This window comes from Panthera onca, chromosome A2 (genome assembly GCF_046562875.1).
Source record: "Panthera onca isolate mPanOnc1 chromosome A2, mPanOnc1 haplotype 2, whole genome shotgun sequence".
Taxonomy (NCBI): domain Eukaryota; kingdom Metazoa; phylum Chordata; class Mammalia; order Carnivora; family Felidae; genus Panthera; species Panthera onca.
This window is the reverse complement of record NC_138340.1, coordinates 135,734,234-135,757,895: the sequence shown is the minus strand read 5'-3', so window position 1 is coordinate 135,757,895 and position 23,662 is coordinate 135,734,234. Positions and strand designations below refer to the sequence as shown.

At 40.5% G+C, this 23,662-nt stretch overlaps 1 protein-coding gene and 1 pseudogene across 5 annotated transcripts in view; one reads left to right on the top strand and one right to left on the bottom strand.

Annotated features, from left to right (window-relative positions):
* Positions 1–23,390, top strand: part of CTTNBP2 (cortactin binding protein 2) — a 147,749-nt gene extending 124,359 nt beyond the window's left edge. For 4 of the 5 annotated variants that reach the window (XM_078440131.2, XM_078440142.2, XM_078440145.2 and 1 more), the window contains 9 exons: positions 5,585–5,737; positions 5,913–6,100; positions 9,404–9,582; positions 12,307–12,512; positions 12,872–13,057; positions 15,446–15,509; positions 17,064–17,196; positions 18,450–18,545; positions 22,442–23,390. In XM_078440131.2, coding sequence (XP_078296257.2) covers positions 5,585–5,737; positions 5,913–6,100; positions 9,404–9,582; positions 12,307–12,512; positions 12,872–13,057; positions 15,446–15,509; positions 17,064–17,196; positions 18,450–18,545; positions 22,442–22,687 — 1,451 coding nt within the window. In that variant the 3' untranslated portion in view covers positions 22,688–23,390. Of the gene's footprint in view, positions 1–5,584; positions 5,738–5,912; positions 6,101–9,403; positions 9,583–12,306; positions 12,513–12,871; positions 13,058–15,445; positions 15,510–16,310; positions 16,354–17,063; positions 17,197–18,449; positions 18,546–22,441 lie in introns of those variants that run through there. The other variant, XM_078440147.2, reaches the window with a different exon arrangement.
* LOC132679962 (U6 spliceosomal RNA) lies at positions 7,800–7,900 on the bottom strand (annotated as a pseudogene).
* Positions 23,391–23,662: the final 272 nt, after the last annotated feature.

Below are 23,662 nucleotides of genomic sequence, written 5' to 3'. Positions count from 1 at the left end.
AGACACAAATACAGGTTCATCTGCTAAGACCTTGAATGCAGTTGTCCAGGTTAAGCACCGGAGCATTATCACACATGCCTCCGTGCCCAGTCAGCTGAATCTGGTTCTGTGTCTCATCTCCACCTCCCGCTCTCTTCCCTCCACCTGTCATTTCTTGCTCAAGGGACTGTGGAGGCCCATCACTAACCCTTCTTATTTCTGCTGGTCACTCCCTCACAAGCCTCTGCAGCTCCCAGAGGGTTCACTCCACAGGCCAAGCTACTCTTGTCATCGCCCTGCTGTTAGACCCCATCGACTGCAGGGTAAACACTGCCCTTCTCTGAATGTGTGTCAAAAACATTGGGGTGTGGCCTCTGATCTTCCTTGCTGCTGTCCACCTTTATCTCCTAAGAACTCAGTCCACTGTGCCCATCGTTTTCTCCCCAGGAACCACTGCTGTTGACTGGTGACCAATGGAGAGGTCACAGAGAAAGTGCACTTTGAGTAGAGTGGATGGGGAAACGTTCGGGGCTTTTGAGCAGGGCAAGGGAGTCTAACAGGAGCCAAAGGGAAGGAGCCGTCGGCTGGGTGTGGTGTCACCTCTTTTGTAGTGCAGAAAGCACATAACAGGGAATGTCCTTTTGGTCAAGAGGTGATGGGAAAAGGCAGAGAGTAGAGAAGGCAGAGGTCTGGATGAGGGAAGAAGGGGTTCCTAGGCTGTTCAGCTGTAGCTTTTAGAATAATGAGGGGATAGGAATTATCTGTCAGTTATTCTTTCTCTTTCACCAAGAAATTAAACTGATCAAATTATATGACTGCAAGTAAGGGCTATACTGATTTGCAAAGAATATGTTTATTCCTGTCGTTTAACCTTATCTTCTCTACAGGAAGAGATTTAAACTACTTGGATGAGGCTGGGCCAGCACGTTGAACTTTAATCTTCCATTATACACAGCACATATATTACCTCATTTGCTCCTCTACAACTGCAGGAGCAAGCCAGCAAAGAGAGTCACAGAGAATGAATAAAAGAAATGTATGAGCAAAAGATACAAGAAGGAAGAGTAGCAAACGTATGTTAAATAATTAGCTTTAAGAAGCTAAAACTTATATGGAGATTAAAATGGTTCCCATGAAAAGAAGAAGGTAGAACAGAAGAACACATTTTAAAAAAAGACCTCACACAGTTGCCACCAATGGTTATATTGTGTTTATTTTAAAATAACCTCTTCCTTTTCATATTGCCTTTCACGGGAGACAGTCGTGGCACATAGCTCTGTTATTTGGTAAAAAGGGTGTGAATGTGTATTAGAATTGGGTCATTTTGCCACAGTGTAAGGTATGTAGTTAGATCAGTAAGACAGATACAACTTCCTGTCACATAAGATTTTAAAAAGTAAGAAAAAAATGTTTTGAACACTAGACTAGTGTTTTAAAGTAACACTTAGAATTCTTGAGAGAACTTTCCTTTTCAGAAGTAATGAAGATAGAATTACCGTAGTCCTAGTGCGAGAATATGGTCACTGGAGTCCACATAACTGAGTTTACGTCCTTGGACGCTGTGTTACTTGAGGCCCTTCGAAGGTTTGCCCCTTGCTTCTCATCTGGACTCAGAGCGTCACTCCTGCAGAGCCTTCTCTTAAGTGGACTGTGAAAGATGGGCTGTTCTCCATCCCGAGGGGGAGATTATGGACTTGTGGTCACTTGAGATGCACTTTAGAGCTTGGATTTAACTATAAATGTGATAGGTTAATTGTTTTTAAGCCAACAAGTACTGCTCTAGAACTAACTCTCCAGAACTTTTAATGCAAGGGCATACAAACCTGGACTTAGCCCTGAGCCCTGTGGCTATGGGGGGTGTCTGACTGAGATGCCAACCTGCAGGAGAGGATTAGGGCTGACACAGCCTGTAAAGTTGGAAGGAAAAAAGCACAAAAGGAATAGATTCATTTCAGAAATAGAACTTTGAAGTAGCATAAGGCAAAGGAATCTGAATGGCTGGCTTTCCGGCAACAGGTTAAAAGAAATCTCCAGCTATGATATGGGGTGGGTGGCTTCCTTTCATCTCTGTAGACCCTGATCAGAGGCTGGTTAATCCTTCAAACTGGAAACTTCCTGCCCCTGGGGTTGGTTAATACATTAGGCCCGAAACTCTGTCAAATGACCTGAAATAGACACGTACTATTTCGCAAATAAAATTTACCTTTGGACCAACTTATTTAAGGATGTTGAACTTAAGTAGTTAGAGAAGTAGGTGTTACTGAAAAAATGAGGTAATGAGACTGGCAGTGTTGAAGACAGAGCTTTCCACCAAAGAAACCCAGTCTATTTGACCCTTGGTCAGTACCTCATGGGACACCAGGATAAACAAAGATGAGGTGCAACCCAGCTGAACTGCTGTGAACAGCAGCCTACCCTCTTTTTGTCTAGGGCACAAGCTGTCCATTTAATGTGTGATTAATTGACAAGCAATACAGCCCTCACTTAGAATGTTAAGCCTCTCTCCAAAGACCTCCAGCACTCCTATAAACTCATTTGCTTTTTTCTCCAGCCTGAATTCTCCCTGGTTGCTCTCATGCTCGTGTCCCACCACCTGCTAGACATCTCTGAAAGGATGCCTAACTCATCAGATACGTCAGGCCTGAAACATCACCCCCACCCACACCCCAAGTATGCTCTTGACTCATGTGCTCTCTGCCTCCATGATCTGTACAACCTCTTCTCTGCTGGGACTTCAGCGGGGTCCTGCCCTTCTCTCAAGACAGTCAGCCCCTGGGTCTTACTGACTCCATCTCAAACACCGTTTTGTTCAGTGCCTTGGCCCTGAACAAATGCTCAGTCCAATGCCCTGGTTGAGGCTCCCATTACTTCATCAATCAGAGCCTGTGTGTTTTTCTGTTTCTTTCCTCTCCAGGTGTTCTTTGCACCGGAGTGAGATTTCAAAGCACAAATCAAGTCCTGTTTATCCCCCTCCTTAGACACTTCCATGGCTTCCCAGAGCTGGTGGCTTCTCCCTCCCAACACGACATTCTAGGTCTTCCACTTGTCATTTGTGGCCGGGTTCTGAGGCTTCATATCATCAAATCTCACCCCAGGCCGCACACAAAATACTGATGGCCCAGCCCAGACCATATAAGTCAGAACATCTGGGGATGGGTCCCAGGGGATGTTTCCCGGCAGCCCAGTCTGCCACACTGCTGCTGTCCACAGCTGCGGCTACCTGATCCCATTCCATAGATATGACTCCACCCCCCAGTCCCAGCCCATCATGGTAGGAGGTACGTATCAGCCTCGAGTTCACCATGATGCCCTCTTGCAGCTGTTCTCACGTTGACTTGATGCCTTAGTCCCTTCTAGGACTGAGCCCTGCCCTGCCTCCTTCTGTGCCAGTGTCATTTCTTACAACTAGTAAGCTTACCCGTCTCCTAAGCTATTAAGATGCTATTCCTTGTAATGGTTGCATTTTAAAGTGCCACATCCCCCGGTTAGAATCAGTCACCTCTGGTATGCCATAGCACTTAGCAAGAGAGATACAGCAGTGGGGGCAGTGGGGGCAGTGGATGAGCATCTGTTAAAATGCAGGTACATGTTGCTACAGATAGATTTTGACTGGATGCCAGCTTCAGAGCCACTGGAGGTAGCTGTACATTCAGTATAGATCAAGGAAAAGCTGGAGGTCTTCAGTCCTTGGTGGAAAGGAGGTAAACCTACCATTCAACTTTGTTCTTTATCACTAGGTAGAAGAGGTTTATTTATCACTGTTGTTTTAATGAACTATAGATAGATCACATTTGCACAGTGAATATATTTCTAAAGGACATTTGAATGCTGGGAAGCACAGATTTTTAGCACTTTTTTACTAAATAGCTGTGTTGAAGAGGATCACACACACACACACACACATCAGACACTGGTGTTAACAGCCCCCACAAAGCAACTAAATTGAGAGGTGGCTGTTACTGTTTCTGGTTTTCTAGTTTTAAAGCTTCATAGCATGCAGAAGAGCTATTTCAGTCTCAGAAGAGATTCATTTACAATGTTCTAGGAGTTCTCTTGAAAGTGAAAATGCATTGTGTCTGTAGTAACAAGGGGGAATCGAGTATAACCCATTATGAGTATTTGTGAAAAGTGGGATACTTGGTAAAATTACTCTCAAGTATTTTAAAGTGATCTTTTTCTCAAGGTTAATTTGGCTAAGACTGAGGCATCTTAGAATCTTAAAAATTAAAAAGTGATCTTAATTTCAGTTAATTCACTGGTGTATCAGAAGTAGTGTATACATTGTAAATACAGTATTAACATTTGAGTGCTTAGGTTCTAGGCATATGTCAAGTACATTCTGTCTACAGACGTACTCGTTTCCTACATATAATTGTAATCTTCCATTTACTTTCCAGCTTTCATTTTGGGTCAGTATACAGTTTAGTCCCCCCATCTTAGTAGGAGGTCCACTGAGATTAGATTCAGGAGCCCTAGTCCTTCTTTACAACTGTTGGCTGAAACCCCAGTCAAACCCCTTGAACCTCTCTGAGGTCTGTAAAATGAGAGAGAATTCATCTGCTTACCTTTGAGGTCCTGTCTCCATAATTTGATGAATATTCCTCATATGTGTAATTTAAAAGGTCATTTAAGGGCTTCTGACTTTCTGTATTATGAAATATACATCCATAAAATACATACTTATGTATTTATATTTATAGATAAGTGAATATTTTTTAAAGTTTATTTATTTTGAGAGAGACAGAGACAGCACAAGTAGGGAAGGGGCAGAGAGAGAGAAGGAGAGAGAGAATCCCAAGCAGGATCCGTGTCGTCAGTGCAAAGCCTGATGCAGGGCTTGAACCCACGAGCCGTGAGATCATGACCTGCGCTGAAACCAAGAGTCAGAAACTTAACTGACTGAGCCACCCCAGCACCCCTAATGAATAATTTTAAATAAAATAACCGTTTAGCCACTGACCAGGCCAAGAAATAGATTATTCCCAGCTTCCAGAAAGTGACTGTGTGCCCCATTCCTGTTCACAAGTTTTTCCTTCTATAGGTAACCACTAGTCCATCTTTTCAGACTTTATTTTTTTAAGTTTATTTATTTTGAGAGAGAGAGAGAAAGAAAGTGAGCATGAACAGGGGAGGGACAGAGAGAGAGAGAGGGAGACAGAGGGAATCACAAGTAGGCTTCATGCTCAGTGCTGAGCCTAATGTGGGGCTTAGTCTCAGGGCAGTGAGATCATGACCTGAGCCGAAACCAAGAGTTGGATGTTTAACAGACTGAGCTCCCCAGGCGCCCCCCAGACTTTCATTTTTAAAATTTTTTTCTTAAAATTTATTTTTGAGTGAGTGAGTGAGTGAGAGAGGCAGAGCCCGAGTGGGGGAGGGGCAGAGAGAGAGAGAGGGAGACACAGAATCCCAAGCAGGATCGAGTCTCTGAGTGTCAGCCCAGAGCCCGATGCGGGGCTCGAACTCAAGAACTGTGAGATGATGATCTGAGTTGAAGCCAGATGCTTAACCTACTGAGCCACCCAGACACCCCAGACTTTCATTTTTAACACAGTTCATACAGGTTTTTGTAAAAACTTTAATCACTAAATTTTGTTTCTGACCACAGCTTGTCTGATCCCAGTGAAACAGTCTCCTGTTAACAAGAAAATCATCATCATCTTAGAGAATTTGGAAAAATCTTCATTGTCTGAGTTACTGGGGGACTTTCTGGCACCTCTGGAAAATCGCAGCACTGAAAGCCCCTGGACATTTCAAAAAGGTAATAAATGGCAAGACCATGCCCAGAAAGAAGCAAGCTTCTGTGAGATTATTCTAATCATTCTCTTGTTCAGAGTTCGAGTTACACCTCTTGTTCTTTCTTAGACTTACTTTACTCTGCATGGTCCCATCGTATGGCTTACCGAGGTTGGGCCATTGCTTTTGGTTTGTTTTAGGAAACGGAACGTCTGAATGTTACTACTTTCATGAGAACTGCTTTCTGATGGGAACCATTGCCAAGGCCTGTCTGCAGGGCTCCGACTTACTGGTACAGCAGCATTTCCGCTGGGTTCAGCTGCGGTGGGACGGTGAGCCCATGCAGGGGCTGCTGCAGAGGTTCCTACGGAGGAAAGTAGTGAATAAGGTAACAACCTGAGCTGCAGCATGCCTCCTGGAGAAGGGGTGTTAGCGTCTGGGGGCCTGGGCGGGAGTTCTACCACTAAGTGACTGTGCAGCCTTGGTCAAGGAAAAGTTTCGGATATTCAAAGATTAAATAAGATAACACATAAAACAGAACAGTTTCTGGACTGTGTTAAGTAAAAAAAAAAAAAAGAAGAAGAAGGAAAGAAAACAAAAAGCAAATAGGTTTTACTGTTGTTATTAACTGTTCTCAAGGAGTCTCTCCACGTTCTAAATGCTATAGATGGCTAGATTAGAAAATTGACCACTGGTTTTAAGAATAGCTGCCACTTCCTTGGAGTCTTCAACATTATCCATCCACTCAAGCCAGTTTCAATATGTTACTGCTATACCGTGCTATAAGAAATATAAAAAAAGTCACATGAAAAATTAAAATTCTCTAGCTTTAGACACATTTTCAAGAGTGAGTAGAACTAGTTCAGTGATTGTTTTGGAATAAAATATTCTGTAGCCCCCAAATAACAAAATCAACCTAGTGCCGACCAAATTTAGGACATTACTATTTAATTACTATACTTAAATCGAGCCAGTATGAGTGTCAGCTTTGATTTGATGGTGGAGCTTGATTACTAAGACTTTATCCCTTAATCTAGCCCAACAGGCCACATTTGGAAGACGTATCTTCTATCACAATATTTTAAGCTGCAGATAACACAATACCCGCTGCTGTCTACTTCACAAAAAGAGGCTTTTTCCCCCTCATATAACCAGGTATCTTGTGGCAGGTATCGGTGACTTCTGTTCACCTCTGTGATGTCAGGTCCTGGGTCTGGGGGAGTCTCTTGACCTCCCTTCAAGATGGCAGGATGTCAGCCAGGTTAGGCACCACACAAAATCAGAGGCAGGAATCTGGATGCTACTTCAGATAAGAGAGCTTTGGCCTTCTCAGTTTCTTTCTCACGGAGCAAAGGATCTTTTTCTGAAACCCCCAGAAACAGAAGGCTTTCCCTACATGTGTCATTAATCAGAACTGGTTTTTTGCCCACCCCCTTACCCCAGACCATGGCGAGACTTCTACCTTCTCCACCAAGTACCTGAACAAAATTCTGTGTCTGCTGTGTTAGAGTGTGTGAATGTGCACACATTTGTGGGTGCAGGATTGGGAGGAGAGTGAGGAGAAATACAGAGTGGGAGCGGTTCTGGTAATTCAGTGAGCTGTGCTTGCTTGCCAGTAGTGATTTGAGTTAGTATTTGAAATTTCTAATTTAATCAGAGAAATTTTCTACCCCAGCTATGTTGAAGACTGTTGGCTGGTAATAAATACATGCTTTTGACCAAAGCCAGGCCATCGTATGATGACCACCAGTAGGAAGAAAGATGAGGTAACAGCCATCATAGTTGTGTAGCTTTTCATATTATTGATGCTTCCATTAATTTTATCATTAATATTTAAATCTCTTTGCCAAAAAATTCACATAAATAATCACAAAAGATATTCTTTTTAAAGACTTTATTTTTTTATAAGAGCAGTTTTAGATTACAATAAAATTGAGAGGAAGATACCCAGATTTGCCAATACTCCCTGCTCCCATACATGTATCGTCTCCCCTCGTCATCAACATCACTCACCAGAATGGTACATTTCTACCAAGAACGAACCTATATTGAATCCTGATCACCCAAAGTCAATAGATTACCTCAGGGAAAAACATGCAAGCTTCATGAATTTGCACGTCATCCTTGCCCAGGGGTCATGCTGGTCTCTGAAAAGTACCAGTTTTATTCTATAGATGTGGAACTATTTCAGGTAAAATGTACCCCCCCCCCCACACACACACACACCCACCCACTTCTCTGATACACGTAGTTTGTGAAGGATTTATTTTAGTTATTTTGAAAAGTAAGTTCCAAGCTTTAAGCTGTGCTTTTTTCTCCACTGTGTTTGAGAATGGAAACAAGGGGTGTGCCGTGAAGAACAGGAAGGCAGAAGGGTAATGCCTTTCACTTACCAAGAATCACTACAAGCAGGTTAATAAAACAGATTCCTTGGGTACATGTATGATGGGCATGAGAGGCTTCTGCCAACATCAGAAATCTCCTAACCACAGAACAGGACCCAAGCTTTGGGGGCACTTACACATCTGCTGGCACTTGATCACAGTTTCTTCGTACAATTCCTTCGAGGAATAGAAGTCAAGAGGCCTTTCAGGACAATACCAGGCATCCTACTAGCATTTAATAAACAATAATTATACCTTTATTAATAAGTAAATATTCAATTGTCATTAATTGTAGTACATGATCTCATTCTTGCTGGAAGAATATCAGAAAAAGAGAAATATGATTGTTCTTCTTTTGAACAGGAGGAAGATTATGAGATCCCAAAGCCTCATGTAACATACTAATATCATTTTAACAGAGCTGTGGGGATCACTGAACCACTCTTTCATTTTGGCCAAATTATATCCCTTCAAGTAGGACCTACCCATATTCATAGACTGTCCCCTGTCTTAATATCATAATTACTTGATAAAACAGATTTATATGAATCTTATAAAATACTGAGTTAACAGCCATATCTGACTTTTTAAATAATTGAAGAATATTTCGCCTACTACTAAGAAATCTTTGTCCTTTTGTGAACCCTCTGTACTACAAAAAAAGGGATTTGATTCTGTAAAATATAAATCTAAAAAGAATCTCTACCATCAAACCTGTATGTTCTATACTAGTGTTTAAAATCTGCATGTTTAAAAAATTTGAAAACAAATTTCTTTATGCCAGCAGAGCTGTGTACATTTTGATGAAGTTTGCATTTTATCTGAGACCTTTTTTCTAGGGAAATTAAAATTAATACGAGGCGAACATGCCACAGATCCAGATGTACCATCTTGTCACTTACCCAAATATTGCAATAGCTAATGTCATTTTTTGCTTTATGAAATCAAAATCCTTTTGAACACTATGTGCAAGTCCCTGTGAGGTACTTTGTATGCATATGAATAATAATTTCTTCCAAAATTGATATTTAAGAATTTGTGTAAGGTTTCTTGGTCGTCTTACTGCTCTTTTGTGTCTGAACCCTTTCATTTTGCGTCATCAGCTGCAGGTCTGAACCTCATGCTAACACACTTGATATTGTGGATTAGCTGTCCCTCCCCCAGCCCCTCAGGCAGATCAGATCCAGCTTCATTTTTGTTTTATAGTTTTAAGTGTTTGTATTTTTAATTTGTGAACTGTTAAAAACAGAAGGAAAGGAATCACTGTTCTAAGCCAAGCCCCATGTTCGGCCTCTCTGTCTCCGTAGTTCAGAGGTCAGGTGCCCTCTCCCTGTGATCCTGTGTGCAAGACTGTTGACTGGGCCCTGGCTGTCTGGCGCCAGCTCAACTCCTGCCTGGCCCGCTTGGGCACACCTGAAGCACTTCTGGGGCCAAAGTATTTCCTGTCTTGTCCCGTAGTCCCAGGACATGCCCAAGCGACAGTGAAGTAAGTGTCATTTCTCCTTATTTACCTATGTATTTATTTACCTATTTATTTATTTGTTTATTTGTTTATTTATTTTTGAGACAGAGAGAGAGAGAGCATGAACGGGGGAGGATCAGAAAGAGAGGGAGACACAGAATCTGAAACAGGCTCCAGGCTCTGAGCTGTCAGCACAGCGCCCGACGCTGGGCTCCAACTCACGGACCGTGTGATCATGACCTGAGCTGAAGTTGGACGCTTAACCGACTGAGCCACCCAGGCGCCCCCTTATTTACCTATTTAAAATAGAGCCTTAGCGGGGCACCTAGGTGGCTCAGTCCATTAAGCATCCGACTCTTGGTTTCGGCTCAGGTCATGATCTTACAGTTTGTGGGTTCGAGCCCTGCAGCGGGCTCTATGCTGTCAGCACATATCCTTTCTTTCCCTTTCTCTCTGCCCTTCCCTTGCTCGCTCGTGTGCGCTCTTGCACCCTTGTCTCTCAGATAAATAAACTATATTAAATTAAAATTAAATTAAAATAAAGCCATGGTCATGTTTGGGACCTGTGAGAGCCAGCATGCTGAAGGGCCACCTTGTATCACCTCCCGTCATCAACATGGAGTGGCAGAGCTCTGTGCTTCATATCAGAGGATAACCAAGACTTACCTGTTGGGTAGTTCCTAAGGAAACTGTTTTTACTAAGACCTAGTAAGTAGCAGTTTCCATCTGTCAGAGAAGGCTCCTTGGAATCCTGTTCAACATGTAGTGCTGTGTCTCCTGGTAAAGTCCTACCTGAGATATTCATCAAGGATCCTGTAACCAAGAACAAAAGCGTGCATTCTATTGATGAATTAAAAAGCTTCCTCCTCTATTAAGGAGACTTAAATACTCACCATGTTTTCCTTTGTAACAGCTCACGAGAATAGACATATTAATAATAAGGTTAATGAAATAGAAAATCAGGAGGAAAAAATTAATCACAGTCCAGCTTAGTAAGGTTCTGTGATTGGCTGTTAGCATCGAGTCTGTCTTTCTGGCATCCCGGGCAGCAATCCATTTCGGAAAGCAGAGGATACAGACAATCTATCTTTTCTATTGTAACAAACTGTCAATTTTAAAACAGCTAATTGGGGGAAAGGAAGAATTACAATATTAAAATATATACAGCATTTTCTTGCTAAAGAACAGATAATTTATTCATATAATCGCCTCTTTTGTCATCAGTGTTAAATTTAAGCATTTTTCACATCCAGAGTCTCAGGATTCTTAGGAGCTAATTTTGGCCTTTCCTATCTGAAGCACAGTCTTCGCCGACAACTGTAGAGGTTCTGAGATGTTCACCCTACTTGCAGGCCAACGGGTCAGGCTGCCGCAAGTGCACAATGCTGGATCAGGGGCCAAGGACTTCATTACTCACAGTGTGGCCCCAGCCAGCACTCCATATTTGCATTGGTTTTCCTAGGTCCAGAGGTCCCAGGGGATGATGCATGGTGGCCCATGAATGCTGGCTTTGCCTCACCACTGCCCAACAATGGGCTTAGGAATGCCCCCATCCCCTGAGGTGGGGGGGGGGGTGCTAGCAAATCCACCCACCCTTTGCCCTGGAAGGAAACATCACTTTTCTTATCCTAGTAAGGAAATAAATCTGCCTCCTGCTCCAGATGGAGACACCATCTCTATCTTCCAAGGCTGTTTGCCATACTAACGTCCTTGAAAAGATAGTCCAGAACTAAAGTGGACACTAAATGTGCAAAAATGCCATGGAGGATTATCTCCCAACAACCCTCTTAAGGAAGTGTGTTTTGTTTTGTTTTTTTAAATCAAAGCCTACCATCTTTACCCCGTTAGCACCTGTAGGAGTACCTGTGCAAGTTTGACTCATGCTACAGAACACCAGACTTTTGTCTGTATTCCCTTATTACAGTTTTTTTTCCTCTTGAATTACATATCATTAGACATTAACAGAGAGCTTAAAATAGAGAGATGCTTGATACCTGGGTAAAAGTTTTAACAGTCTTGAAAGGCGTGTGCTGATACCTAATGGTTTTGAAAACTTTGCTGTACGAGGAGATGTAGTTTAGTTTCTACAGCCTTTAATCGAGTGTCTTTTATTTTTAATGTTGCAACAAAGTGTAATCTTTGTTGAAGGAATTTTAATTGCTATTGGATGCCCGAAACTTGGGTAAAGTCCTGCTACTACAGCTGTTACTGCGAAGGGTCCATCTTAGGAGACAGCTGGTTGACCCCATCCCTGCTCTGCAGGGCTAAGCCCACCTACATGCAGACACTGAGACTTTGCCTTGGGGTAGACAGCTTTAATTTGCCACTGATGATAAGATATACCCCAGTTTCAGAAATATTAGAACATATGTGTCTTATTAAGAAAATATGGCAAGTAAGCTTAAGCTATTTAGACATACACTTCCAGGAAATATTTTTTGTAAGCTTCTGCCTATAAATTTACTTTCCTTTCCATGTATTTTATTCATGCATTCATTCAACCCACACTTAAGCACTGATAACTGCTCTCAGTGATTTTATAAAACAGTTTTTTTCAATACACATTGTATTTCTGAGGTAAAATGTCACTTATTCAAATGTCACTTATTTCAAAACTACCTATGAAAGGTAGCATATCTGTAGAAACACTTAGTGTTTTCTCCATGCTCTTCAAACTTGTCCTTTGTAGTATGGTGTGTGATTTGAGAGAGGTCGGGTCCTAACTGTGAACCGCCCTTCTCTTGGAAGGTGGATGGCTAAGCTGTGGAATGCTATCATTGCACCCAGAGTTCAAGAAGCAATATTGTCAAGAGCCTCTGTGAAAAGACAACCTGGCTTGGGGCTGGCAACTGCTAAAAAACACCCCAGCCAAGGACAGCAGGCTGTGGTTAAAGCTGCTCTCAGCATCTTGCTCAATAAAGCCGTGCTGCATGGCTGTCCCCTCCCGAGAGCAGGTACAGGGTTGGTGCTGGGAGGGGAGGGAAGGGGAGGAAACTGACTCTTATATAATACTGGTTTGCATTTGTTATTAGGGAGCGATTTTTCCTTCTTTGTAAGTAAAGAAATTATGTCGACTCAATGTATATTTCATACCATTGTTTCAGAACTCACTCTCTCTAAATTACTGGCTCATGTTTAAATTCCAGATCTCCAAGTGAATTTTGTTGGTTCACAGCATCCCTGCTTGGGTATTAAGCACAGCCATGATTCTGAAGAGTAATTTCTTGGAGAATTGCAATTGTTCTGTTTTGCTTGACTGAAACTGCATTATCACTGCCTTCCTTTTGGCAAAACGTGATTTGTGTTGTTTCAGAGCTGGACCAGCATGCGGCTGATTTCAGAGGAGGAAGATTCCCTCTCTCTATAGTTTCAAGTTACCACAGTTACAGCAAGAAGAAAGGAGAGAGCGGTGCCTGGAGAAAAGTGAGCACCAGTCCTCGCAAGAAGTCTGGCCGCTTCTCTCCACCCTCCTGGAATAAGCCAGGCCTGAGTGAGGAAGGTGAGGGAGGCATCTGTGCTGCCTGGAGGAGCGTGGGCACTAGTGATCGGGTTTCTGATTGCAAATGTGCTTTTGAGTTTTTCAATGCATATTTTCATAGAACGAACAGGGAGTAGTAGGTACATTTCCAAAACTATTTGGGAGAAATACTCGTTTGTTTTTTGTGGCATCCACAACTAAATCTATATAGTTTTCTTCTTTTATGTGTCTAAAAGCCACATATATTTCTTGAAGTATGTGAATAGACATATTTGATACCAGTTTAAGGCCTTTGTGAGTGAATCAGTTTTAACTATTTCTTTTTCATATATTGTACCATGTGCCAGGTTCTATTCTATACACTGGAAATAGAGCAGAGAAAACACAAAAATCCCTACCCTCTTAGAGTTTACATTCTAATAAATCATCAAAGAGATTCAGTATAATGGAAGATCATCTATAAAAAAAGATATCAGTTCTCATTCTGACAAGATATAACGCATTTACTTCTGGTGTTAGACCTATTCATTTTGGCTTTGATAATAGGGTAGTCAACAATTATACAAATTATAAATGTCTTCTCTAAAGGAAATCCTTACTTGAGTAAGATAGAAAAGATGTTCCAACCTCTATGCACTGTGGATTTCTGATATATGTAATTAACTGTAGGTCTTCAGGAGCCCCACCCCTACCCCCAACATATCCTGTTGTGTATAATTTAATGGCAATGTTATAGCAGTAGAGTTGCTACAAAAGAGAATATTATGCCTAACATCTTGAAACAAGAAAAATTGCTTTTGTTCATTAATGTATTTTCATACTTAAGCTCGTATTTTGTTGATTTTTAATATTAATACATGAGGTAATTATAAACAACAAGTTGTGTGTCCGTAAACGTGAGGAAATGAGGAATTTTTTTTTTTTTAATGATTGAATAGAAACTCACTGAATAAATTGAGAGTCTACTTACACTTTTTTAAGGTAAATGTTGCCATTATTTCCCAAAGTTACAGTGTTTGATTCAGGGAGTAAAGTCATTAGACTCCAGCCCCTAATATGGCCTGGAGACTCCCAAGGCCACCTTCTGCAGTAAGGACTATACCTCCCTCTTGTTTATCCCTATGTATATTGCAAAAGAGCTCTAAAATGAGTATTATCCTCTCCATTTCCAGGTAACAAAACTGAGGTTCAGAAACCCTTGGCTGTGTGTCCAGATCACCTCTTCTGGAAACATGGGGATCTGCAGTCCATGTTTTTGTTTCTTGCAAGTCCAGTGCTGTTTTCCTCCATCCATGTCACTTTAATCCCATGGTACATGGAATAATTCATAAACACTCTAGATAGGAGTCATCCAGGCTCTTCACTATTATTTCCAAGTTTGTTACAGTTTCTATAGGGTTTAAAACCAGCTTCTTGCTTGAGCCAAATAATTATCTAAATAATAAGCATTGTCAATATATACTTTATAGAGCTGACAAAATCAATAAAATGAATATGAATATAGAGCAACATTATGGAAATAAACTCAGAAAACTGTTACATAAAATATTTAAAAGTTAAAAAAATTATAAATGATTTGATGTTTATATTCAATAATTATACTCTTTGGAACATGAAACCTTATTTGAAAGATTAATAAAATTGTGTGCAACCACAGCATACACGGACATCAACAGAGATTTATAGAATCCAAGAACTAATTCTGCAAAGTAGAATTCATGGGTCAGTGGTTAGGAGAATAAACCACTAACTGGTTAAGTACCAAACATACCTCTCTGGTTATTTCATTTTTTATAATGGTAAAGTTTTTTCCCAGTAACTCCATTTGATAAAGGATTATTGCAGTCTTTGGGTTGATAGTTTTTTTGATGCCGTTGTTTATCAAAATAGAAACCCTTTTGCATTCTGTACAGATAAGTAGGGATGATCATAACGTTTGATAAAGACACAACCTTTTTTTCTCCAGACCTAAAATAGGTCACCAGCTTCTGGAGGCAGGAGCCAAGCCCAGGTGCCTATATGGTAATAAGGGAAAGCCGCTAGTCCACCTCTCTGACAATGACAACAAAAGTATGGGGAAAAAACTAGTGTGGAGATTATCTCTGATGATCTGCTCTTCATGAGGATATATTCAATTCAACTTCTCAAATCATTCTTTAAAGATCATTTGTGCTGGCAGCATTCGTACAATTTTGGAAGAGGGACCGTTCATTTGTAACAGCAGTGCCTGGGCAGGAAGCTACATCCAGAGCTACTGCCCTGAGGAAAAATGCCTCAAGAGATGGATTTAATCCAAAAACTATACCAAAGTGCAAAATCCATAGTCTGTTTCTTTTTAATACAGATTCAAGATGCACAGGGACAATGGTTCATTCTATTGGTAATTTTACTGTATTTTTCTTTGAACAGGTATCAGAATTAAAGCTGTGTCTCAGCAGAATTGTAACAGGAATGCTTCCCTGTCAAAACAAAAGTAAGTTTCCCTTTAACTTGGAGCAAATGATACGTGTTCCCATTATTTGTGCAGCTATAATAGCGTTAAAATAATTTTTTTAAAAAATGGAGGTCATTCATTAAACTGAAATCTAAATGAATGTGTAATGGTGGGACAATTTTCCCTTGTAAGTTCTTTGGCCTAATAATCAAATTGACATAAAACAGATTACCAGAAGAAAAATTAATTTCCTATGTAGGGGAGCCCCAAAGATAGGAGACTCAGCAAGTCGGGCTGTTGAGGCTTATATGCTATCCTGAGCTAAGGAATGGGATAGGGGCCTGGGGTGCTTCACAGGACGCCAAGAGCAGATGCTTGCCTGCCAGACAGATAGGTATTTCAGATAAAAGTTATCTCTGGTAATAGCTTTCTGGACCAGCCCCCGATCTAAATTCTTTTAGGTACTTAAGGGAGAGGTAAAAGTTTTTCTTGAGTCAGCTGGGTCTTGATTGACTTCACATCAAAATAACCCACATGCCAGAGTGACACATTTTGGGATGGCATATTCTCCCCTTCAGATGAAATTTAAAAAAACATGTTCTTTAAGCTCAACATAAACCCTTTTTTGGTTTTAGTTTGTTGAAAAGGTCAGAATCATTATTGGCTTCATTTTTCATCTAATTTGATCATCATTAATGCATTTGACATAAAGATCTGATAAAACCCTACATTTGTGAACTTTTAAACAGGCTTTAGAGGAGTGATTTTTTTTAAATACTAGATTTATAGAAACTTGCTTTTAGGTGCTAAATGTTTAAAGTGATCATTTTATTTTCTTAGGTTGCTTGTACGGAATTGATTGGTTCAGCTTACAGATTTTGAGGTACAAACGCTTGGTTAATCATAGAATAGAAATGTTAGGGCAGTCTGTAAATAGCTCTCCGTTGTAACCCAATAAATTGTGTGCCCTGTCACTTGACAGGTAACATTTAGAACACTGGTTCACAGAATTACAGAAATGGGGTGTAAAGAGAGAGAAGATTGATAAGGGAAACCATACCAGATGCTTCTTTCTGCCAGACACACTGCTAACTCCATTATATATAGCAGCCCATGTGAGTTCCCCAGTAACTCTATAATACAGATACAAGGAATCCATTACAGCAAAGGGAACCCAGAAACTAAACTGTTCAGGAGGCAGAAAAAAAATGTGACCCATGGCCATGCTGCTAGTAAGTGGTAGAGCCAAGTTTGAAATTCAGATTTGTTTGAGTGTACCACACTGCCCCCTTCTTCCACAGTATTTAGTGTCTCAGTTTCATTTAGGCTTGGAGAAAGGGAAGAAAAGGGAACAGTAAGGAGACCGGAATATTGTAAACCAAGTGGATTTCTCAGTGAATAAAATTTTATCTTATTGAGAAGTATTTTGAGTGGGAGTTACCAAAATTGTAGGAGAGTGAGTTGTGCCATCAAATGACATTTTAAAATCCTTTTAAAAGGATATTTAAAAACTCTTTTCTTACCCCACACCAAACCCCCAAAACTGGATTGTGGTTCCCACTTTGAAAAACTCTTTTCTGAACTTTGTATTAGGTCTTTAGAGAATGATCTATCATTGACATTGAATTTGGATCAGAGACTCTCTCTGGGTTCAGATGATGAAGCAGACCTTGTCAAGGAACTTCAGAGTATGTGCTCCAGCAGATCTGAATCTGATATAAGCAAGGTAAGCAGTACAAATGGGGGAGGACATTGAATGGCTTGCCCAACAGAAGAGAGATTGCTTTTTTTTTTTTTTTTAGTGTTTATTATTGAGAGAAAGAGAGAAAGAATGCTAGCGGGGGAGGGGCAGAGAAGCGAGACAGAATGCGAAGCAGGCTCCAGGCTCTGAGCACGCAACCTGACACAGGGCTTGAACTCACAAGCAGTGAGATCATGACCTGAACCAAAGTTGGACGCTTAAGCGACTGAGCCACCCAGGCCACCCCAGAGAAGAGAATTCTTAGAACCAACACTCATTCTCTGAAAGAAATTCCTTATTGAATAGTATGGTTAATGCTCCAAATCAAACCATCCTTACCTGGCTTCAAAAAAGCTTTTTCTTCCAAAATATCTTTTCTAAAATAATGGAGTTCTCTTTAGTACAGCCTGTTTTCCAAACTCTTCTGAAATACCTGAGGTTAAAATTGCAGCGCATTCAGGCAGCATTAGGTTACCCAGGCTTTTTTTTCCCTTTTTCCTAAGGTTGGCATATAAGTCATCTGTCCGTAAGAGAACATCACAGCAGACTCATGTTATAGACACAGGAACAGCCACAACTTTCCTTACAAATAAGAAAATTGGGCCTGTATAATCCATGTAGTCATAGTCTTTAAGCTGTGAAAATTGAGATCCAAATATAGAAATCAGTGACCCAGATTCACAAAGGTGATTTCACCAGCATCAAGCTCAACCTGTTTTGGGACTCTTCGAGCTGCAGCAAATCTAACCAGACTTCCATTATGAATGCCCTTTACGTGAAAGGGAGGATAAGCAGGTGGTTATAATGTGCAGGTTCCACTGCAAGACTCAGCTCTTACATCTGCACAGTCCTAGTCTCTAGGACAGAGTAGAATTGGCTGTCTTATTTAACCTTGCTGGAAAGGAGATGAAATACTTACCTACTGGAAAATTAAGGTAATGACTGAAATCTTACAATTTTAGCCTTTCTTGCCAAGAAAGATTTTTTTTTTCTATAGGGCTCATCTGCCCATCTTCTTTTGATTATTAAAAACAAAAACAGACTCTCTTCCCATAGAGATTATTTCTCATGCATTTTCTGGTAGTTTCACTTAAAGACTTCAAGTCTTTTGTCGTAAACAGTACAGTCCTTGAGTGCGTGTTCATAGAGCTCCTAAGGGTCAGAGAAGAATGGTAACACTTCTGTGGGTTTCCTGTAGTGACTTTAAGTTGTGCTTTGATAACTTGTGCATTTTCCAGATTGCTGATTCCAGGGATGATTTAAGGAGGTTTGATGGTTCAAGAAACAACCCTGCATTTTCAACTGTTAATCCAAGAATGCCAGTGTCACCAAAGGTAAGAACAAGCAATGTTCTAACAAAATGTTAGAAAGAAATGTGGAAGACTCCAAAATTTTGAAGGTCTTTTGAGAAGGTCTCCATTTATTTTCATTCATGTATGCTAAAATTAAATATACTGTAACTTCTGTCTTGGTGGTTCCATTTTAAAATATATTCGAGAACCTTTAAGATTTCCTGTATTTTGGAATTCCAAAGGGCTAAATAATGTAAATGTCTATTACATGTGGAAAAAAAATCTCCTTTTTAGTTTTGCCATGACACACAGTGGTTTCCGTGAGATACTTTCCTTTAAAAAACACGTCAGAATGGTAAATAGAAGAGCCAGGATTCCAATAGATTTCATTAACCTCTCAAAATAACTTCTGTGGTTGGTTAATAAATGCCAGATGGCCCAGCATGGTACTCGTGGGTGAACAGAAACAATAAAACTGCTTCTTACCCAGTAGTTACTCTGTGAGGATGTAGGTTTCACAGAGGCATTGAGTAATAGTTGTTTTGTTCACCAAGCCATGTCGAGTGTGGTTCACATCCTGTTCCCATCCGTTCCCAGGGTGGCTTACCAAGACTTGTGGGGGGTTTGCACAGTGCAGGATTATAAAGTAAGCATGCTGAGAGTATTGAATTATTAATCCTTATCTGCTCACCACAGCCCCTGCTCTCCCACTGTTCTATTAGGTCTCAGTCCCAATTAGTTATATGGGAGCTGTATGTTTTGGGGGAAGAAGGTGGGAGGTATTGGCAAGGCTGAGGTCCTAAGTAAAAAATATATAACATGATGATCTATAAAGGAAAAGCATGACCTTCTGTCTCACTCCTATCATAATGTCTGCCTCTCCTCCCCAATAGGGAACAGTTTTGAAAGCCCAGCAAAAGCATAATTTGGAGAGCATGTAAGGGACATTGCCCTAAGGAGGTGACTTGGAGTCTCTGTTGCGAATTTAGGCTGGAAGATATTTTGTTCAGGAGCTGTCCTTCAGCTTTTGGTTCAAAGCACATTTCTTGGATCTCTTGGGACCACTCTTTATAAGGTTCCTTGTGGAACAGTCCATGGAAAGGCCATGAAAGTCTGTGAGGAAGAACAGTGAACCATTATTTCTCCACAGGGTGAAGTCACTTTCCTCTGTAAAAATATTGGCTGGTAGTAACCAGCTGCCACGGTTTAATGATTGGAGACCAGGTTTTGTACCCCTATTTCTCTGTCACAGGACTGACTGGTTGCTACAGTAAGGTACTGTCCACAAAAACTAGTACTGAAAGAAAGATATGCTCAGGGCAGATTTTTTATAAAAGAATAAGTTTCCTTTTATGCCTTCTGGGCTGTTATAAAAGAACCATAGGGTGGTTTGAATCTGTGATTTGAGGTGGGTATTAGGACAACTGCCTAATGAACACATGGGAAGGGCCTGGTCTGCCATGGCTAGGAGGTGTTTTTCTCAGAACCTGCCAGCAGAGGGCAAAGTAACACATTTGACAGCTTTCTGAAAGCTTGGCAGGCTCATTGCTTTTCTGGATTTCTGATGAACTCAGCTAGCATTTCTTGGCTAGATGCCCAGTTTCTTCTGTTATCAGGAAGTAATTCTTAAAGGAAGAGCTCTCTGGGTTAGTTGAAATCACTTTCAACAATCATCATTTGCCATAACAGAACTCCTTACTGCTCCAACAGTAAGGGAATGTAGTGGGATTAATAAAAACAAATACATATATTTAAATCACTGATACAACAGACACTAATATATTGTCTTCTCCTGAAAATCAAATTAATCTCCCACAAACAAAAGTTCTCATCTTTGCAGAGTGAAATCCACTTGATGATTTCTTTTTAAACCCCCCAGCGCCCAGATCACATTCCCCAGAGGTCCTGATGTAATCGGTCTGAGGTGCAACCTGGACTTTGGGGTTTTTGAATTGCAGCCAGTGCTTAGACCCACTGGTCTAAGACAGCTTTGGTCTGTGGTCCTCTTTCTTGTCCACGCCACTTCTTGTTTCTAAATGTATCTTTATGTAACTTACTTTTACATGTAATCCACCATTTCTGTACCACACTCTACACCTTTGTATGTCTCCTCTTCACCTTTCACAGCCCTATACATCCTTAAAGATCCATCTCCAATAGGGGTGCCTGGGTGGCTCAGTCAGTTAAGTGTCTGACTTCAGCTCAGGTCATGATCTCATGGTTTGTGAATTCAAGCCCCACATCGCTCTCTGTGGTGACAGCTCAGAGCCTGCTTCGGATCTGTGTCTCCCTCTCTCTCAAAAATACACCAAATATTAAAAAAAAAAAAAAAAAAAAAAAAAGATGGCTCTCTAGTGGAAAACACTGTTTTCCTTTACTTTCTCCTCCCCAGCTTCCCCAGCTAGGGAACAGGGATTACTAGTACTCTCCTAGCTGGCAGCAGCTAGTCAATATGAATTGCTCTGATTTATAATATTTTTTTTAAAAAATTGAAACTTTATATGCAACACCTTTCTGTACAAACTCACAGGGTCTTTTTTTGAGCCTAGTATCAATGTTGAGCATCAGTAAACTTAATATGGTTAACAGAACTTTGGAGTTTTAGCCCAGAAAACACTAAACACCCTGAACTCTCCCAGTCCCAGGCTCTTGTACCTCTTAGCTTTAGGGAAAACACCTCAAAACCTGTGTTTAGTGGCCAGGGTGCCAGTCAGTCACTTGCCCGTTCTCACACTCCCAGCCTTGAAGGTCTGTGGTCCTAACACACCTGTTCCATCCTCACACCTTAACACTCCAAGCACATGGTTAGCTGTGGTGGAGGCTTCTTGTTACTTCATTTCACATTAGCATTTCCCATCTCAGACCACAAAGACGCACACACACCATTCCCCCTGCCCCCCATCCTCCTTGCCACCATGATGTAGATGACTGCACAGAGGAGCAAAGAACACCACATATCACCTTTCCTCTCTCTGGGACCTGGCACTAATCAAGGCAAAATTATTTACAGGTTTCCTTCCCCTCACTCAGAGACTCTATCTGCCAACTGGCCGTTACTTTTATTACAACATGCCATTTCTTCAGATCAAATCACAAATTGGGATTGGTCTTTACTAGGCCCATGGCTAAGTCCCATTTTACAGATTTACAAAGATTCCCAAGAGAATTCAACTGCCAGCTAAGGCCACACAGTTTTTACATTTTAAATCTTTTAATGGCTACATTATTATTTGGCTGCATTAAAAGAGAGAAAGTAATGTCAACTGCTTGAGAGGCATTTGGAAATGCTTTAGGAACTCCCTTAGGGGGCTCCATGTTCATTGGTTGTGGAATTTTAGACGCTCTAGGGGAAAACACCTTGAGTGAGAGTTGGGAGCCTGACATCTTGTTCTTAATCACTGAGACTGGGGGCAAATCATTTTACCTGTCCCGTTCTTCCACTAGGCTTAAACCACTATGCTCTCTGCTTTAGGACAAGCACCTAGAATAGTGCCTATGCTTTGTAGTTAAACTGTTAATCAATGCAGTTTTTTGAGCATTTACTTTTTAGTTTACAGGAAAGCAGAAAAGTTAGGGGACTTACCCAAGGTTGATATAGTTGATTTTTGTAGAGCTGCCTACAAACAGTTGCTTTGACCACTCCAATTTGATGATTCCTTTGGGGCCAGGCCTTCAAGAAGCTCCCGTTCGTGAGGAGGTCCCAGACTCGTGATTCACAGTCTTGTGACACACGAAGGGCCTGAAGGAAAATCAGGCGGTGGGTCTTTAGGAAGTTAGTCACTCAGTCTGCTATTTGGTTTTTCAAGAGAACCATATTTAGGGGGAAACTCCTACATACTTGCACAGACACACGGAGGAGGAAGAGTGAGGACCACTGTTAGCAGTTAGTAACCATGTCAGAAATGTGACAAACTTGTTCTGTTTCTCTTGTCTTACAGGAGGTCAGTCCTCTCAGCAGCCATGAAACTACAGAATGCAGCAACAGTCAATCAAAGATTGAGTTGGGTGTTTCAAGAGTTAAATCTTTCCTTCCTGTTCCTCGAAGTAAAGTCACCCAGTGTTCCCAGAACACCAAAAGAAGCAGCAGCAGCAGTAATACAAGGCAAATAGAAATAAACAACAACACAAAAGAAGACATTTGGAACTTCCACCAAAATGAACAAGTAGAAAAACCTAACCAATAGGCCTGCCTACAATTGTCTCATTCTTAACTTCTGTATATTTCACACAGAAACCAAGGACAACAAGATGTAAATACCTTTAAACGGAGGAAATGTTTTCACTGTAATATAAAGTATGAGTGCGGGACCACTATTCAATTCTTTTGTAAAGAATGTATTTATAACCAACATTTTGTCACTTTTTTTTTTTCCAATTCTGTAGGATTGAACTTCAATACCAGGAAGTGATGCCAACTTTTCAAGTAGTTTTATAATAGAAATATTGTAATAGTTTTAATCAACATGTTCAGGGGTATTAGAACTGTCAGTGTACTGTATATCTATATATATGTATATATGTATATTTTAAAAAGTCCATGAACCATATTGCATACACGTTATAAAATGTACAACATTGGCTTTTAAATAGCAATCATAATTTTATGTTGACTAGAAAGGGGCAATAACAAACCATTTCTAAACAGTTAATTTCCATTAAAAGCCATATTAAGTATTTTGCCTGTTAAATTCTAGTTTTACATTTTAAATCTTTTCATGGTAAATTGCTGATTGGTTGCATTATGTATATTTATGCATATAAGTTTGCATTATGACTCCTGCAAAATATGAAATTATATAATGCAATAAAAGTGTTATCTTTCTTACAAAAGTTTTGTACCTAAGTGGATATAACTGCAAATGCTTCAATAAATTAATTTAGAGTTAACTCCCTCTTCTATTTAATTCTAGTAGCACAACTGATAAAGTTGACAATATTTTCTGGAAGTGTTTCTTTGAAAATTACTAATGAAATTACATATACAATTCAGAGTTAAAATGCTTTGACACCAATAAAATACTGAATTGGTGAAATGCTTTTGCAGTAGAGTTTCTATCTATATAGCTCTTTGTGTTCACTTACCGAATGTGTTCTCCACATTGGCTTTTCAGTAGCTGTTCACAGAAAGGCCCACTCTTGTCAGAAAGTGTTAAATAAAA